This window comes from Elephas maximus, chromosome 6 (genome assembly GCF_024166365.1).
Source record: "Elephas maximus indicus isolate mEleMax1 chromosome 6, mEleMax1 primary haplotype, whole genome shotgun sequence".
Lineage (NCBI taxonomy): Eukaryota > Metazoa > Chordata > Mammalia > Proboscidea > Elephantidae > Elephas > Elephas maximus.
In genome coordinates this window covers 49029642-49047406 of record NC_064824.1, presented here as the reverse complement: position 1 = coordinate 49047406, position 17765 = coordinate 49029642, and the positions used below count along the sequence as shown (strand labels likewise).

Below are 17765 nucleotides of genomic sequence, written 5' to 3'. Positions count from 1 at the left end.
CCCTAAATTTTGACCATGGAACCGTTTTTCCACAGAGCATCCCATGGGACTAAAGTTTCATGGAACGATCATAGGGAAAGACTGATCCAGTCTAGCCTCCTCATTTTACAAATGAAGGAACTGAGACCAAGAGGGGTGAGGTGGCTCTCGAAAGGTCATACTCCTTGGCCAGAGTCAGCATGAGATCTCTGTCTTCTAGTCTAGCAAGACTTTAGATGGTGATGGCAGTAGGTTGATGACTACATATTCTCCTAGAAAGGGAATTGTGGGTTTCAGGTAAGATTTTTCCTAGAAACAGGGGTCAGCAAACTTTTTCAGTGAGGAGGAGATACTAATTATTTCAGGCTTTGTACATCATACAGTCTTCTTTGCAACTATCCACCTCTAGCTTTTTAGCAGCAAATCAACTATAACCAGTTGTTATCAAGTCAATTCCAACTCAGGGTGACCTCATGTGTCTCAAAGTAGAACAGAGCAGTGGACTTGGAGGGTCTGAGACCCTCCAATCCTGAGCAAGGTTGGCTGGAAGGCTGGAAACATCTGGGCTCCTCTTCCTCTCCCTCTCCTTGGAGTCTCAGGGCCTTTCCATGGGCTCTATCCAACAGGGGAGGCACACTTCTTAAGTGGCAGCTCCCAGGGCTCCAAAAGCAAGTGCTTCAATCTCTCTCTCTCTTTTTTTTTTTTTTTAATTGTGCTTTAGGTGAAAGTTTAGAGAGCAAATTAGTTTCTCATTAAACAGTTAATACACAAATTGTTCTGTGACATTGCTTGCCAACCCCATGATGTGTCAACACTCTCCCCTTCTCCACCCTGGGTTCCCTGTTCCCCTTGGTCCAGTTTTCCTGCCCCATCCTGCCTTCTCGTCTTTGCTTTTGGGCTGTTGTGCCCATTTAGTCTTATATACATGATTGAACTATGAAGCACATTCCTCCCGTGTGTTATTGTTGGCCCTGTAGACCTGTATAATCTTTGGTGAAGTGTGAACCTTGGAATGACTTCAGTACTGAGTTAAAAGGGCATCCAGGAGCCATACTCTCTGCATTTCTCCAGTCTGTGTTAGACCAGCAAGCCTGGTCTTTTTGTTGTTATTGTTGTTGTAATCTCTTAAGGCCCTGATGTGGGCACAGCATCACTTCCACCACATTCATTAGTCAGAAGTGTCACAGAAGCTGCCCAGACTCAAGGAGAGGGGACATAAACCCTCTATTTAGATACAAGGAGTGTTGAAGAATTTGTGGCCATCTTTAATCTGCCACAGACAAAAAGATGTGCTGGGAGGATGGGCTACTGGATAGTTGCATTTTGGAAGAGGGGACTTTCCTCTTATTGCCTAGTCTTGAGTCACGGAGGAAAAGATGGGGATGTAGACAGAAAAAAGGCCTACCGGACTAGAACCACAAGTCCAATATCATATATTTTTTTATACGACTAGCCTGAATTTGTACCTGGAATATACATCTGTATACTATTTTTTTTTTTTTTACACTATTATATTTAATTGTGCTTTTACCAGGTATTGGTACCTTATTCCTTTGCAGAGAAGTTGAAAACAGTTAATTGTAAGAAGGCCAAGTTCAAATCACCCTGGTACCACAGTAATAAGAGCTACACAATGCATGGTGAGAAAAGCAGATCGACAGACAAATGAATATATAAATGACATGTAATCCTTTAATCCTACTTAGTTACAAGCTAGCTTGTGTTACCAAAAGCTGACCTGGTGGCTCTTTGAGCTGTAATGTTTTTTTTGTGTGTAAAAGGACAATGCTCGCTCTCTCTGCAAGAGGGGAACTCATCTTCTCTGTAGAGTCTTGCAAACCTCTAACATTACAGTAATCATAGTAGTTCTCTTCTATCACCTTTTATTATCCAATGCTGAATGGACTCAGACTTATTAAACACAAGGACTCTGAAGTTAACGACGATGTCCAGTTCCCTTGATCGTATTGCCTTCACAGTAGTAATTTTCCACTGCTCTTTTCCAGTAATTTTATTTAAATTATTTAAAATGGTGTGGGTTCTCACCCATCAATTTGAAGTGCTCTCCCCATTGTTGCATGCGTTATTACAGAGCCCCCGGATGTCCATAGTTCGAATTCATAACACTGCTTTATAAAAAGGGAGTAATCGATTTCAGATATTTGGTAAGAATAGACAAGATGGAGGGATGAGGGAAGAAAACATGTTTGGGTTCATAACGAATGTCGTAGATTATTAAGAAAGAGGAACTAAAAGAGATCAAAGTCATAGTGTTCTTTGCTTTTGTGTTACCTCCACCATTTAGTGGCAGGAATGCTGATCGTCTTTCCTGTTTAGCTCATTAAAGTGCAAACTGTGTCTGGGACTAAGTCCAAAAAAAAAAAAAAAGTGCTACAGCCCCATAATATTGGTTGTTGTTATTGTTAGCTGCCACCTAGTCTGGGTTTCCTTTATCCCCATAAGATCTCCTAGGTCTTTCAAAAACCCTTTAATTTAGAGTCTGGTTTCCTGGTACTTGTTGACCAGTGAATTAAGTAATAGGACTTCAAAAGCTTCAATAATATGAAGAATGCAGTTTTGATATGAAAGAAACATGTTTATTTTTTAATTATAGCATTTCACTGGAGAGGGGCAGTGGCGGTTCAGTGGTAGAATTCTCACCTTCCATGCCAGAGACCTGGGTTTGATTCCTGACCAGTGCACCTCAGCGCAGCCACTACCAGTCTGTCAGTGGAGGCTTGCATGATGCTGGACAGGTTTCAGTGGAATTTCCAGACTAAGACAGATTAGGAAGAAAGGAGGTCTGGTGATCTACTTCCGAAAAATCAGTCAGTAAAAACCCTGTAGTCCAATTCCGTTGTCCATGAGGGTCACGATAAATTGTGGCCCAACTCCACAGGGGCTAACAACAACGTTATTATCATTCAGCAGGTTCATTTTACTAAATTATATTTGCCAGTCTTTTTTTTTTTTTAAGTAACAGTTTCAAGGTCTCTATATTTCCATATCAAAGAAACGAAAGTATACTCACCCCCTGTTATTTCCTTTTTTTCACTTAGAAACAGGAACTAGAAAGATTCAGACATGAACTTCTATCTATGCACAATAAATAAATGTAAAGCAATGCATATTCCATGGGAGAGTGTGTATGTATTTAATCCCCCTGGATTGCTAATATTCAGTAATGCAATGATTTAAAAAATTTAAAATTAAACTGCAAAATTAACCTCTGAATTTTATAAACTTTTTATTAAAATATACTGAATAGCAATTTCCTAGATAAAATTATTAGAAAATATACATTTGATTTAACAAGATTTTCCCCTCTATGCTAGAAAATAGGTATTTCATAGTCGGGAAGGAAAACTCACCTGCTCATCCTTCTATGTTCCCTCCCAGAATAATTTACAAGAAATAAATAGAGGCAGTAGTTCATGGAGGCAACTGCCTCCTTTTGCCATGAGACCAGAAGAATTGGATGGTGCCCAGCTACCATTAGATAGATGGACTCAATAGATGAATCCTGATCAAAAGGGAAAAAATATAGAATAGAATTTCAAATTTCTTATACAGCCCAGATGTACTGGACCTCCTGAGGCTAGGGGAACCCCTGAATCTGTTCCCCTGAGAAAATTTTTAAACCTTGAACAAAAACTATCCCCTGAAGTCATCTTGAAACAAAACAACAGTTCAGTTGAATTACTAAAGAATGTGCGCTGTTTTGAAGAATTAACTATATGAGATCAAATTGACAATAATAACTCTGAAACACAGATGAGTAGCTTGTGGGGCAGTGAGTCCAAGTCAATGGTGGTGAAATAATATGGGGAGAGACAGAATGGCAACAGGATGTGAAGAACGTAACCAGTGTCATTGAACTGCACATGTAGAAATTGTGGAATGAGTTTATGATCTGCTGTGTGTGTTCACCAATTTTTTTTTTTTTTTTAATTACAAAAAGAAAGAAATGGAACTTGCTCCAATTCTGGATATAGGACCTGAAAAGCACTCTATCCTCTAGGAGGACCAACCATTCCAATTTTCCCAGGACTTTCCCAGTTTTGAACGTCCCTGGGTAATGCAAATGCTTGGCTGCTGACCAAAAAGTTGAAGGTTCATGTGCATCCAGAGGTATCTCAAAATAAAGGGCTGGTGATCTACTTCTGAAAAATCAGCCATCGAAAACCCCCAGTTCTACTGTCACATACACGGGTTGCCATGAGTCGGACTGGATTCAATGGCAGCTGGTTTGGTTTGGTTTTTTCCCCCCTGGTTTTAGCATTGAAACCTCAGTTCTGGGCAAGCCAGGACTGTTGGTCATCCTAATTCAGGTAGTTTGTGGCATCTTTACTCTGTGAATGAAGAACAAGACATTTAAATACTTATAATTTTAAAATAGACCTTGCAAATCTTCATATGCATTTTATTCAGCTTCCTTCTTTCCCTTTATTACTTCCCTGTCATTTTAGTTCCCTGAACTACTGGATGAGCTAAAAACCCAAAACCAAACCCATTGCCGCTGAGTTGATTCCAACTCATAGCGATCCTACAGGACAGAGTAGAACTGCCCCATAGGGTTTCCAAGGAGCGGCTGGTGGATTCAAATTGCCAACCTTTTGGTTAGCAGCTGAGCACATTAACCACTGCACCACGAGGGCTCCGACTGAATGAGCTAGAAGCCTGTTTTTCTCTCTTCTTTTTTACAATGTTTTATTTTTTAATTTTCCTGAAAGAACTTATTCAGAAAAAGGGCGTACGGTGCCTTATTTTTCTGATGATTTGTATTGACTCTTCTGTTTAGTACTTATTTACTTTAGCAGCCATGCTAGTTTTCCTGCTTTTGCTGAGGAAAATACCCCATCGTAGAATGTCAGAGGAGATCATTATGGCCCTGTTTTTGAAAGCAGCTCAGCATTACCCATATTCCCTTATCACTGACTGTCACCAGGGGTATGGTATCCTTGAGAGGGTTACTGTTCCCACTACCTGTGATTGTCCCAGTGTCCATACCCTCGTCTCCTGTTAAGATAGCTGTCTGTATCCATATCTCATGCTGGGTGCCTCACATATTGCACAGGCAGGAACTGATGAGATTGGAACCTTTAAATTTATGAAACATTGGCAAAACTGGTTTGCATAATTCCTTGGGTTGTTTCTCTTTGAATATCTTGTATAAGTAAAAGCTTTTTTTTTTTTTCCCCCTCATACTGACTCTCTAGCATTTTGGTCTACTCAGCTGTATTTCCTAAACAGATGAAAGGAAAAATTGCCACAGATATAGCCTGTGAAATTCTTCCTAGTTGAAAATAAGTTGCATATGTCAGTATTCATCCAGAAGTTGAAATTTGCTTTTCTCTGTGCTTTCGAAAGCCTAAAAGGAGTGTCAAATCATCTTCCATCAAGCAGTCTTTTAGTAATGCAGAAGTGTAGTTGCCTAGAAATGACTGAAGCTTAAGCAAACAGCCATATGCTGATCCGTACAAATTCTATCCATTGGCAAAGAGAAGTACTTTGTTCAAATTACTCGTAATTAAATGTATGTGTAATTGTGTCTATGGCAGTGATACTGTGAAGTGTTGAACAGTGTAGATATAAACCTCATTCAAATAACAGTCTGCAGTGAGTACTGCTTACTTGTTTATGTCCTCTCTGGGCTTTGCAATCCTGGCTGTCATAGTCAGCACCCACTCAGTCTAGATATCTCTGGAAGATTCTTCCATTTGGGACTTTATGAAAGCAAGAAAATGACTTGTTGAGACCAGCCAGACCTCATTATAGACTGAGAACTATGTAACTGTATCATATGGTTAACACAAGTGAAATTATATAAACAGACTCTCAAGTCACAAAGGGAGTGGAATTCTTGAAAAGCTTTCACCTAGAGTGGCTTAGAGTGGTCCTTTGTTTCAGTGCTGCCCAAGTTTCCTCTCCTTCCTTTCTGTATCATCTGAGGCTGTGGATGCTTTTTGGGAAGGGGCTGTGCTTGTCCCACTCAAGTGTGCACTGCCATGCCACTTTTTATATCTGAGCTTTATGGATAATCCTCACATTCTGTATTTCTGATTGTTGAAAGATTATATTACAGTGGATTTCTTAGTTACCTAGTGCTGCTCTAACACAAATGCCACAAGTAGGTGACTTTAAAGAACAGAAATCTATTTTCTCGCAGTTCTCCTGGAGGCTCAAAGTCCAAATCAGAGTCTAGGCCATGTCAATTCCTTCCTGGTTGGTAGCCCCAGGTGTTCCTTGGTTCTTTGGCGTGCTTTGGTTTGTAAACAGTCCTCACATGGTGTCTGTCTTCCCCTGTGTATGTGTGTGTCTGTGTCTAGTCTGTTCTTTTTATAACTCAGAAGTCATTAGGTTTGGGATCCACTCTATTCTGATGTGACCTCATTAACAAAAGAAAAGCCCTATTTCTAAACAGGATCACACCCATAAATACAATGGTTAAGATTTCAGTACATCTTTTAGGAGAACACAATTCAATCATAACAGTTGAGTAGGGGCTTTTGATTACAAAAGACAAAAACTCCCTTGAGATACTTTAATGAAAAAAAGGGATTTATTATAAGAATATATGTTGACTAAAACCCTAGAGACTAGCAATTTCCCTGTCTCTCACGGGCCACATGGTCTCTTTCTTCCATTGTGTCTCTGTTTCTCTTCATCTGTTTTATTCTCTTCTGTAGACAAAATTCTTTGACTTACTCATAATTTCTGCTCTCTCATGAATTCTGCTTTCACGTGTCACTCTAGCCTCCTTTGAAATCCAGTACTTTAAGCTTCTGTTCTGAATGTTAACTGGCTCAGCCTCTTCACTGCTCTGAATTAAAGTTCCCGGGTGACACAGATTATCATGGATTTTAATACTTGTCTCTCTGACTACACTGTAATGCTTCTTGGGAATAAGGATGTTGTCTGTTTTCTTTGCCACTGTAAATCCACAATGCCTGGCACAAAATAGGTGCTCAGTAAACATACGCAAAACAAAAAACATAAAATCTACTATTAAATGTTCCTTTGTGTAGGCGTGGGGTGGTGGTTGGTGGAGTTTTCTGCATGAGTTTAACTGGCCGAGCCTTCTCAAATGCAGTTAAAGTTTGGACTAAATTTACCTTATTCTTTTCCTAGTCAATGGGCATTTCTCACTGCTCCAAGGACCTGCAAACTGCCTTCCAAATTAGGGTCAAATTTTTCAGTAAAGGTTGATGCGATGAAAACATTTCAGTAGTAAATGTTGGGAGAGAGTCTCCATGGTGACTTCTCCATCAAGGCAAACAAGGGTTTTCTAAACATTTAACAGAATGAGTTAGCTAAGCCACTGCCAACTCAATATCAACCAGTTGCCATTAACCTGAATTCCAGCGAGCAGTATCAGTGCTTATGGCATTAACCCTCTATTTGATTCATTGCTGAGAAGTTCTTCTTTTGGTAATACAAGCTCATAATAGCAGGTGGGTGGGTGTATTAGTTTCCTGGGGCTGCCATTACAAATTACCAAACTAGGTGACTTAAAAACAACTGTCAGTTTGAGAGGCCAGAAATTTGAAGTCAAGGTGTTGGCAGGGCCGTGCTCCCTCCAAAGCCTCTGGGAGAGAATCCTTCCTTGCCTCTTCCCACGTCTGGTGGCTCCAGGCATTTGTTAGCTTGAGGCTGTATAATTGCAAACTCTGCTTGTGTTTTTACATGGCTTTCTCTGTGTTCTTTGCCCATCTCTCCTCTTTATAAGGATACTTGGATTTACAGTGACCCTAATCCAGGATGATCTCATCTTGAGATCCTTACCTTAATTACATCTGAAAAGATACATTTTCCACATAAGATTACAGTTACTGGTTGGGGGTTGACATGACTTTTTGAGGGCCATTATTCAATCCACTACAGTGGGGTGGAGGTGGTAAGAGAAAGAAGATGCAAATTCAGCTGCAAAACTCTCTACTGTAGCTTTGGAAACTGTTGATATATCCCCCAGAATCGGAGCTACTAGGTATTAGAAGGAGTCCCTGGGTGGTACAAACAGATCAGTGCTTGACTACCAACCCACCAAGAAGCACCTCGGAAGAAAGGCCTGGTGATCTGCTTCCAAAAGGTCACAGCCTGGAAGACACTATGGAGCATAGTTTTACTCTGCAATACATGAGGTCACCAAGAGTTGGAATTAACTCGACAGCAACTGGTTGGATTCCTTTAAGCTATTAGAAATGCTATTAAGTTTCATAGTCCGGAATTTAAAGGGGACATGAAATGGATTTTCTTGTCATCTACAGGAAATGTTTGATGTTATATTGGATGAAAATCAGCTTGAGGATGCGTGTGAACACCTGGGAGAGTACCTTGAGGCATACTGGCGTGCTACCCACACCACCAGTAGCACCCCTATGACTCCTCTGCTTGGAAGGAATTTAGGTTCAACAGCACTCTCACCGTATCCTACAGCAATTTCTGGGTTACAGGTATGGTTACTTATTCACTCATGGTTTTACAACCTTGATTTAGATTCTATAGAGAACTAGATTAGGATGGAGTCTGCATTATCCTCAATCTGAAGAGGGAACCATAGTGGGCATTATATTAAAAATCTAAAATATTGTCTAATCATGATCTGCCCTAAACAAAGTGACACAGACCATGATCCTTTCCTTAGAACTGTTCCATTATAATGTGATTTACTTAGTTAAATGAATCCCTCCTATGTCTAAACCTTGCCAGGAAACTTAATAGCTTAATTCAATCAAACTGTATGTTAATCCTACATACCACTTCTTAAGGGTTATACACTGGTGATAGACCTTTTGACTGCCCTTAGTTAAATCCTATCCCATAGCCTGTTTACTTTACATAATACAGAATGCTAATACAGGTGCAGTTGCGCTGTTCAGATCCCACAACCTGTCTGAGTTTTCTTGGAGGTGTGCAACGGCCCTCAGCACTCACGGGGGCCACCCTGGTCAGCAGCTATGGCGAGTGTCCTTTAGGGAAGCTGGGGACGATCACCGGAGGAGGGGGGTCTCTTCACTGTTCTAGTGCTTGGCTCAGAACTAAATGTGGGGAGCCAGAGGCATTACGATACAAAATGAATCCTGCCTTTCTCCATTAGTTATTATTTACCCTTGATCAAGCAGCTGCTGGAATGTAGCCAAAGCTCCAGCTGACTGAGGAACATGTAGTCAATTGAGCCCTCTCATGTCATGACTAGTTTTGTTTTAATGGGTTATAATGGTAGTCATAATTGTACATCACGTAGAGTTAACTCTCAGATAAATGGCACTTTCTGAAATGGTATTATAACTGTATTACTCTGCTTGAAAATTGCATCTTTGTAAGCAGAAAAAACTGCCATATAAATGAATAGTTTTTGAGGCTGGAAATGAACATGCAAAGTGTACTATTCTAATGTATGGTAAGCACCCAGACTATTTCTTATCTTGTTTCACTTCCTGTAGGCTGATTTGAGTGTGGCATTTCTATTGACTATTTTGGCTTGGCTCCGAAATGTACACTGTAACATGAGAGAGAAATGGATGCATGAAGCAATATGTTCTATAACGTAGTCAGAAATGAAAGGTTGCAGTGTTTCTGACTGCAACACTCTTGACTCATCTCGAATGTCTCTTAGAGTGGCTCTCCCAGTTTTATTAATAGTTAATATGGTGCCTTTTATCCTGTGGCCTATTACTCCCACTACCCAGAGGCACTTATATGTTAGATGCCTCTCTGGGGCTAAGGGCACTGTCTGCGGCCATCCAATGAGTTTCCTTCTGTGTGATGCTAAGTGTCTTTTAGATTTGCACCTGAGTCCTTGGCTTCATCAGGATCCTGTAGGTTAATTGAGGCGACCTACCTAAGTGGGTAGACACAGCCATGAAACATATTCTCCCAGAACGTGAAGAAAAAATTTGAGTAACAGTTCCTGAGCCATCGAATAAGTCTCTGAAGCTATTAATTTCAATTAATAGTCTTAGAGGAATTTAGTTCATATCTGAAGATTATTTTTGTAGGACATTTGCGTTAAGGAAGATTTATAAATGTATTAACTAGCTAGCTCCAAACATAGTGTATACTCCTTTGGAAAGAATATTGTTGAGAGTCTTATATTGATGTAAGATGCAAAAACAAAAACATTATTCTATGGGCAGGAAAGATAATAATCTCATTAAAGTGTCTAAAAAAAGGTATTAAGTAACATTCTGTTAGATCCAGGTGAAGTGTGTTACTGAGGAGAAAAAATTTTAAAAGTTCAAGTGAGGAATAGAACAATAGATGTTATTCTGAATTTTATTTCCCTGTAGTAAAATAATCATCCTTTTTACCGTAAAAGTGGAATTATTAGACCGTGCTCAGTATATTAAGTTTTATTCAACAGCTAATTTTCAGTTCTATATTTTTAATAGGAAGTAGTGCAATAGTCATGCAGTGCTATGCTATGTAATTAAATTCTTAAGCTATCAGCACTCTGGCATCTTTTGCATTTTGTGTCCTAAATAAATAAGACCAGATATGTTGAGTGGACCGTTTGTGCATCAAAATGCCTCATTAAGTCAGATATACAGCATCTTATTGTACAGATTGTACTATCGTACATGCATTTGCATGTTCAAGATGGATGAAGCTGATGTTATTTAATCAATGAACTATCTGATATTTTTAGAGTCAGCGTATGAGGCACAGCAACCACTCCACAGAGAACTCTCCAATTGAAAGGCGAAGTTTAATGACCTCTGATGAAAATTATCACAATGAAAGGGCTCGGAAGAGTAGGAACCGCTTGTCTTCCAGTTCCCAACACAGCCGAGATCATTACCCTCTTGTGGAAGAAGATTACCCTGACTCATACCAGGACACTTACAAACCCCATAGGAACCGAGGATCACCTGGGGGATATAGCCATGACTCCCGACACAGGCTTTGAGTCTGCAGAAACAAACACACACAAAATATTCATCTGTTGACAATTTGCCATAGCACTGCTAGGATAAACAAATCATCTTAACTTGGCAGGTACAGCACAGTGTTTACTGTGCTATGGGCTGCTGTCATTTGATGCTAAGTAGGGGGCAAAAAAAAAAAAAAAGTACATTATGCCCTTATGCCTAGATGGATATTAGATGCCCAATCATATAGATATTTTTAAGTGCAACATTTACATAACAGTACCTTTTGTTTTCTTCATTAGATTTAGACACATCAATTTGTAATTTAGGGTAATGATCAAGGCACATATAAAATAATTTCCCATGCTGGAAATTCCAAATGACCAGTTCCAGTTGGAACCAATTTATAAACCAATTCCTGTTGGAATTTGGGTGAATTGACTAGAAAGTCTACTTGAGCATGTTGCAATCAATTGAAAAATTTGAAAAAAAAAAAAAAAACTAATGAATAAGAAAATCAGAATACCAATAGAAACCAAAACCAGCTATGGTATTTATTTGCTGGAATCAAAATTTACACTTAAAGTTGGAATGTATAAACATTTTAATATATGTTGTTGTTGCCAGAATGGCTTTTTCAGACTTACCAAATGTATTGATAGTGCCAAAAAAAACCTCAAATTAATGCAGCAATTATATAGTTTCCTCAGATTTTATTATTTTTATTTTTTCCCTGGCACAGTTGTTGTATTCAAAGTGTTTTGCTTTTTGTTTAGTCACTATCGTTAGTTCGTTTGAAGTTGGCAATGAAACTCAAAATTTCTTCAGCAATGAATGAGAGTAGTAAATGAAAGCCCAGGCTTAGCTGGTCTTATGAAATGGAAAATGGGGTGTTGTTTCCCCTTTAATCAATCTAAGCACAACTACATCCATACATCCGTAAATCTGAAGTCAGGTAGTAAGGACGTGGCACAGATCCTCCTGAGTGCAAAGCTAAACAACTCCAGATGGGAAGTCACCTATCCCATTTAACCACAAACACGGGTTCAGTTTCTCCCCCCAGCACAACTGGGACATTTCCATTGCTTCACTCAGTCTTTGAATATCTGAATGTTCTAGCCCTTTACTGAATTCTTTGTAATCGCACAAAGGATTTTTGTTTTACATAAACACATTCAATTTTGATATTGAAAGCTAAGTTTGTACAAAAATGATTAATTGAAAAAAAAGTTAAAACAAATGATTAGAATTTTAGAGCTTATAATAAAAAAAAACTCCCGGATACAGAATTTACGTGTTCACTAAATTATAGCATTTTTAATGCAGAGAATTATGAAGAATTTGGAGATTGAGCTGCCTTATTTCTCTTCTGATGAGCACTCTTCTTCACACATTAAGTCCTCACAGTTTTTTCAGTGGATAATTATGAAATTGGAGACCTTATGTTGTACATCAAGGAAGCCTTAGATTCAATATGGTCCAAGAAATTATTGAAACTGACCTTTTTATACAATACACAAATCTCCTTAAGAAAAGGATCTTGTTTCTATAACTCCACAAGGCATGCATTTTCTAAAATCCCAATAGCACCGGCCATAAAACTCCTTTTCTACTGGTTTATGTCATGGAGCCTATTTTTCTGAAAACAATAATAATTTTATATTATCTTATTTTCCCCCCAGCCTTTCAATATTTAGGCTCTCAGAGCATGCACCAGTGAAATAATTCATGACCATGAAAGTAAGCTCCATATTCTTGATTAGTTTCGTCTATCTTCAACCATATTAATGACCGCACCACATACCCTGTCCTCATGTTCACTGCCTGTACCCCATTTTGAACCTGTTTAGCTGATAATGAGGATGCCTATAATTATATGTCATCTCAAACATTTCATACAATTAAGAAATATGGGCTCAGTAAATTTTAAAAGTTAACATGTGATATTGGCTTATGAGATTCTTTTGTCTTCTAGAGAAGCTTACAGAACTTTCAGTTAAGACATTTAAAAGAGCTGTTTTCATTAGGCACTTTAATAAACATATAACCTGCCATTACTGAATACTTTGTTAGAGCACAGAAGAGCATTTTCCAGCAAACAAAACTATATTTATTACATGTATAGCACATATTTGCATGAGAAAGAAAACATTAGCCAAAAACATTTTTCTATATGCTTTACTGGTTTCTTGTTTGTGCGCATTAAAATATTTAATTGCAAAGAGTGCACCAAGGTGTATAAAATTAGACTAGACATCTGTTCGGCTTTTTCTGTAGTAGCATTAGCAATCCGGTCATTTAACTACTTTAAGGTATTTACATTTTATGGCAGGTAGCTGCAACCACATTTACATATATTTCCTAGTTAATAAGATTACCATCTTTCAAACTTTTTAAAAGTCACTTATTTTTAAAGGCCTCTCAAAGTCTTTTTTCTAAGTCTTCCATGTCATGCTGATCAAGAGAGGGGCTCATTCAATACCCGGGCACAAACCCAATCTATCATTTACCATCAAGTGTCCATAGCTGTTTTGCTTTATATTCTTACTCAGAAACTAACAATCTTGGAAAGGGTATAATGTATATTTTCTTGAGGGATATATTTTAATTTTTACTCTGATTTGGCATATCCTCTTCCCTTCCTTTTGTAATAAGTTTGTCTTCTCCAAATGAACAGGAGATGTGTTATCTTCCTTTTTTTTTTTTTTAAAGCCATAGGGTTTATTGTGTAAATGATAGTAAAATACAGATATATACTAAATGAAAAAGTTTTATTTTTGCCAGGCAAACCCTAGCACCTTTGGAAAATACATATTCCACAAATAGTTCATTTTTTTATTGGTTTTATTTTAAAATAGCAAATGATAATAAGCAAGGGAAACAAGTCTTACAATATTTTGAAGCTATTTTAACTCATAGCATATACCATATATTAAAATTCTATAATTTCTGTCAAGTGGCTTGTAACAATGTGAATTCATGTGACAATGTAGAAATGTAGTCCTGGAACAAAAGGATGCAATTTGCCAATCGTGATGTTAATTCTCACTATAATGTAATTCCAGTACAATCAACAATGTTATTTTGTTCACTCCAAAATGTAAAGCAGCACTTAAAAATGTTTATAAATGACTTGATGATACTCTATTATCTTTATACAATTCTATTGGAAAGAAAATTGAAATTGCTAACAATTTAGACTGATGGTCTTTCCTTATAAAAAAAAAGAGACTCTTAAATATGTGACGATATAAGTCATTGCATTTAGTCCTTAATGAAATGAATTTTTAAAATAGAAAACAAATTCTGAGAAAATTATTTGTTCCCTTTAAGTAATTTGTTATTTATTATTGTTGTGTGCAAATGTATTTTTGGAATGTTAACCTCTTTTCATTCCTGCATACTTGAACTTGTCTTTTGTGTAGGGGCCTTAAAATTCATAATAGGAGGTAGGGGCACTGAAAGGGAGGGAGAGAAGGGAAATTATGCCAAAAGATGGCTTGCAAATTTAAATCCTTTAAATAAACATATCATAAAGTGTTGTTGAGAACCAGGATGTCACTTAAGAATGTTTCTAGGCAACCTTAATTTGCATGCTAATGTATTTTCTTAGTTATGCAATTTTATTTTAATATTAAAAAAAATAAAACAATGTATTACCATTTTAAAAATTGCTCTATATATTGATATTTGTACTACCTCTTCTCTAGAGAAGGCAGTCTGTCTTTAAAGGGAAAAACATATCAGTAAGTAGTGATCAAATTTATTATTACTATACTACCAACCTTGCTGCAAAACTAAACACTTCAAATGTTAAAAGGTATCTTCCCCTTAAACTGTTTCCAAAATACTCCTCACCCTTTCATTTCTTCCTTGTTAGTGAAGTTGTCTTTAAATGGGTTCACATTATATCATGAGGCAAAGTTAATTTAATAAATAAGTTGTCCTAGGGAACAAAACAAAGTGCGAGGGACTTGTCTTGTGTGTGCCACTCGTTATATTATCTAGCTCTAAGTCTAAAAGAGAGTCGTAGGTCCGGAGACTTGATGTTTAAGTGCAGCTGGTTTGCAATTCAAATTTTGTTAATTCTTGATTTCTGCTGTGGACACCCAGAATATTTACTGTATAAGGATAGTATCTTGAACTTCCAGGTAATTGGAACAGAGTTCATATGTTTCAAGGAAATACAAGTGTACACCTTATTGCTTTTATATCTCTGCCTTTGTCTTTCATGACAATGTTGCATGCTGTTTTCTGTTTTAATTATATAAAACACACCCTCGAATGACTATATGAATGAAAACTTTAGAGGAAATTATGTAATACGATTTGTTTCGTTAGTTCCTCATACCTTTAAATATTAAAAATGTTACTACTCACTCAAGCTGTGATTATAGGGCAGAGAACAGTCCCCTTCTAAATGATAATCATGATTAAACCGGTCAATGCGATAGTTGTCAGACAGACAATAAGGATAACTTTTTTTTTTAATTGGCTTAAGCAGTCAAATTAGTCAAAGTAGTAAAATTTGTTTATACGGTCAGACAGAGCTAGAGAATTCAAAAATTACCTTTTAAAGGTTTCTTTCATCAAAACAGTCTTTCTCAAATGAAATATGTCTTCTTATATCAATTATCTCTATCTACTTGTGAATGACTTAATCCCAAATGCTTCATGTAACTGAGGGACATTATGAGAAGAATAGAAAATATGTCATCCAGTAAACTTGACTAAGGGCTGTACCTACCACTTGTCATGAAAAATGTGTAAATAAAAATGAATTGCAATGAGTTTTGAGGAGTCGCAGTTACAGATGAAATGTTCGTTTCTTTTGATGTATGTAAAATGTTTGCAGAAAGATAGTAGAAAACATTACTAATGAATTTAGAGTGCTTTGGGGAATACACTAATAATTCCTCATTTGAAATTTCTCATGAGTTAAAATGAGAACAATCTAAAAACCAAAAGTGACTGGCCTCTAGTTTTTCAATACTTTGTAAGTGTTCTTTGTTATGTTTTGAACACTTAGGTTTCTCAACAAATGGCTATGTCTATATTTATGTAGGAACCACTCTTGCCCCACTTGCATGCCACTTCCACACACTTTTAACTGAAATCAGTGTGAATTCTGTATGCATAAGGGATGTATTAAAGATGCAGGATCATTAATGCTATATTGTTGCATACTATTTTTCATATGCCTTACAAATATTTTCTGGGACGTTATTAAAATGAAAGCATTTTATTGCCAAAATTAATCTATGTTGTTACTTCTAAACTGCATTAGCAGTAGAAAAATAATGTAGCAAAAAACATATATTGTACAGTACAAAATTATAAAATATATATATTTTGCCAATAATATGAAAATAGATTGAGGAGAAAGAAGCACATTTGTTATAGCACAAACTTACAACAAAATCCACTGTTTAATTTGGCAGTTGTTTTTTAAAAAGTATATATATTTAGTTCTAAGTTTGTTAGAGTTATTTCATTTACCATCTTTTTAACTTGCTGCTTGATATTTTTCCAGCAATTCATTTCGTAGCCTTGCAATCTGTGGATGTGATTTATTTTATTCCCTTCCATAAAAACTTACTAAATTTTATTTTGTGATAAGATTCATACTATATTTACCGTTCTTATTAATTGTCCTTCAATAACAACTACAAACGGTAACGCAGGTGAGCTCATAAGTAGGGCTCTTCTGAATTTTTAACATGTTTGAAATATTTTATATTTTTCACAGCCTGAAATCAGAATGATCAATAAAGCTGTCCCAACAATAAAATAGTATTTAAGGATTCCTTAATTTGTTTTGTACTGAATACTATTTTGTTTTTGGGTTTGTTTTTGAAAGGGTGGTGGGAGGGAATAAAAAATAGCTAAACTTATTAATACAAAATATGCTAAAAATAAATATGGCAAGATGATGTAAAAAGATTTTCCCTACTATCCTGAGGGCTGTTCATATCCCAGGTTACAAAGTGGCAAAAAAAAGAAATATATATATATATATAAAATTGTCAATTAATTTTTTTCTTTATATTTTCTTTATTTTGATAATTTGCCCCTTTTATTTTTCTTATATAGGTATGTGTAGCATTCTACAAGGCATGCCGGGTAAAATATACTATGCAAATGTGTACAGTGCTGCATGTTGTGTTCTCCCTCTGCTTTAGTGGCTTTAAAGGAAAAAAATCTGTTGTCATTTTTGTGAACAAAAAAATTTAGCAAAGAAAATGCAGAGTGCATGCATATAGTATCCTAATTTCTATGGATTTGTTTTATGGAATTTAAATGTGTACAAACCAACTGCATTAATTTTTTCTTTTATATAATAAATGGAAAAAAAAAACTACTCAAACCAGCGTTTTAGCTCTCCTTTATATTATTCTAGAGATATACTGAAGAAATAGTAAAAATCAATAGGTACATTCCTATACCTCTTATAGGAAAAAAAAAGTCTGAACATAAACACTCAAAATAGACTCAATTAAATGACTATTTCCTGAATACTGTGCTAGGTGCTGAGTGATCACAAAACTAGTACCGTATTACAAAAGAGTTTGTAAGTTGAACACATATACACATTCATATTATGTGTGATTTGGGATTTAGTACAATATTTGTGTAGTAGACAAACTTTATTGTTCCAAAGAGAATGCTAAACAATTAATGTAGCTGTTATCAGATGTTTCCAAAAGTATCTTATACCAGTATGAATTCCATGGATAATGTATAGCTTATGACTTGGCATTAAATGTGCTCAGTGTGAGTTGTCCATGCTATGACTTGATCATCATTTGACTTTTCTCACATTACACTGTGCAGGAATTTCAAATGAAATGTGTGATATGTGTACTATGTTGATTATTATCACTGCATTAGAATCATGCCAAGTTATTTCAAGCA

The 17765-nt window shown here is 36.6% G+C and overlaps 1 protein-coding gene across 5 annotated transcripts in view; it reads left to right on the top strand.

Annotated features, from left to right (window-relative positions):
• CACNB4 (calcium voltage-gated channel auxiliary subunit beta 4) overlaps positions 1-11119 on the top strand; it is a 274105-nt gene extending 262986 nt beyond the window's left edge. For all 5 annotated transcript variants that reach the window (XM_049887253.1, XM_049887254.1, XM_049887255.1 and 2 more), the window contains 2 exons: positions 8247-8432; positions 10628-11119. In XM_049887253.1, the coding sequence (XP_049743210.1) occupies positions 8247-8432; positions 10628-10888 (447 nt within the window). In that variant the 3' untranslated portion in view covers positions 10889-11119. The remainder of the gene's footprint in view (positions 1-8246; positions 8433-10627) is intronic.
• The last annotated feature ends 6646 nt before the right edge of the window (positions 11120-17765 follow it).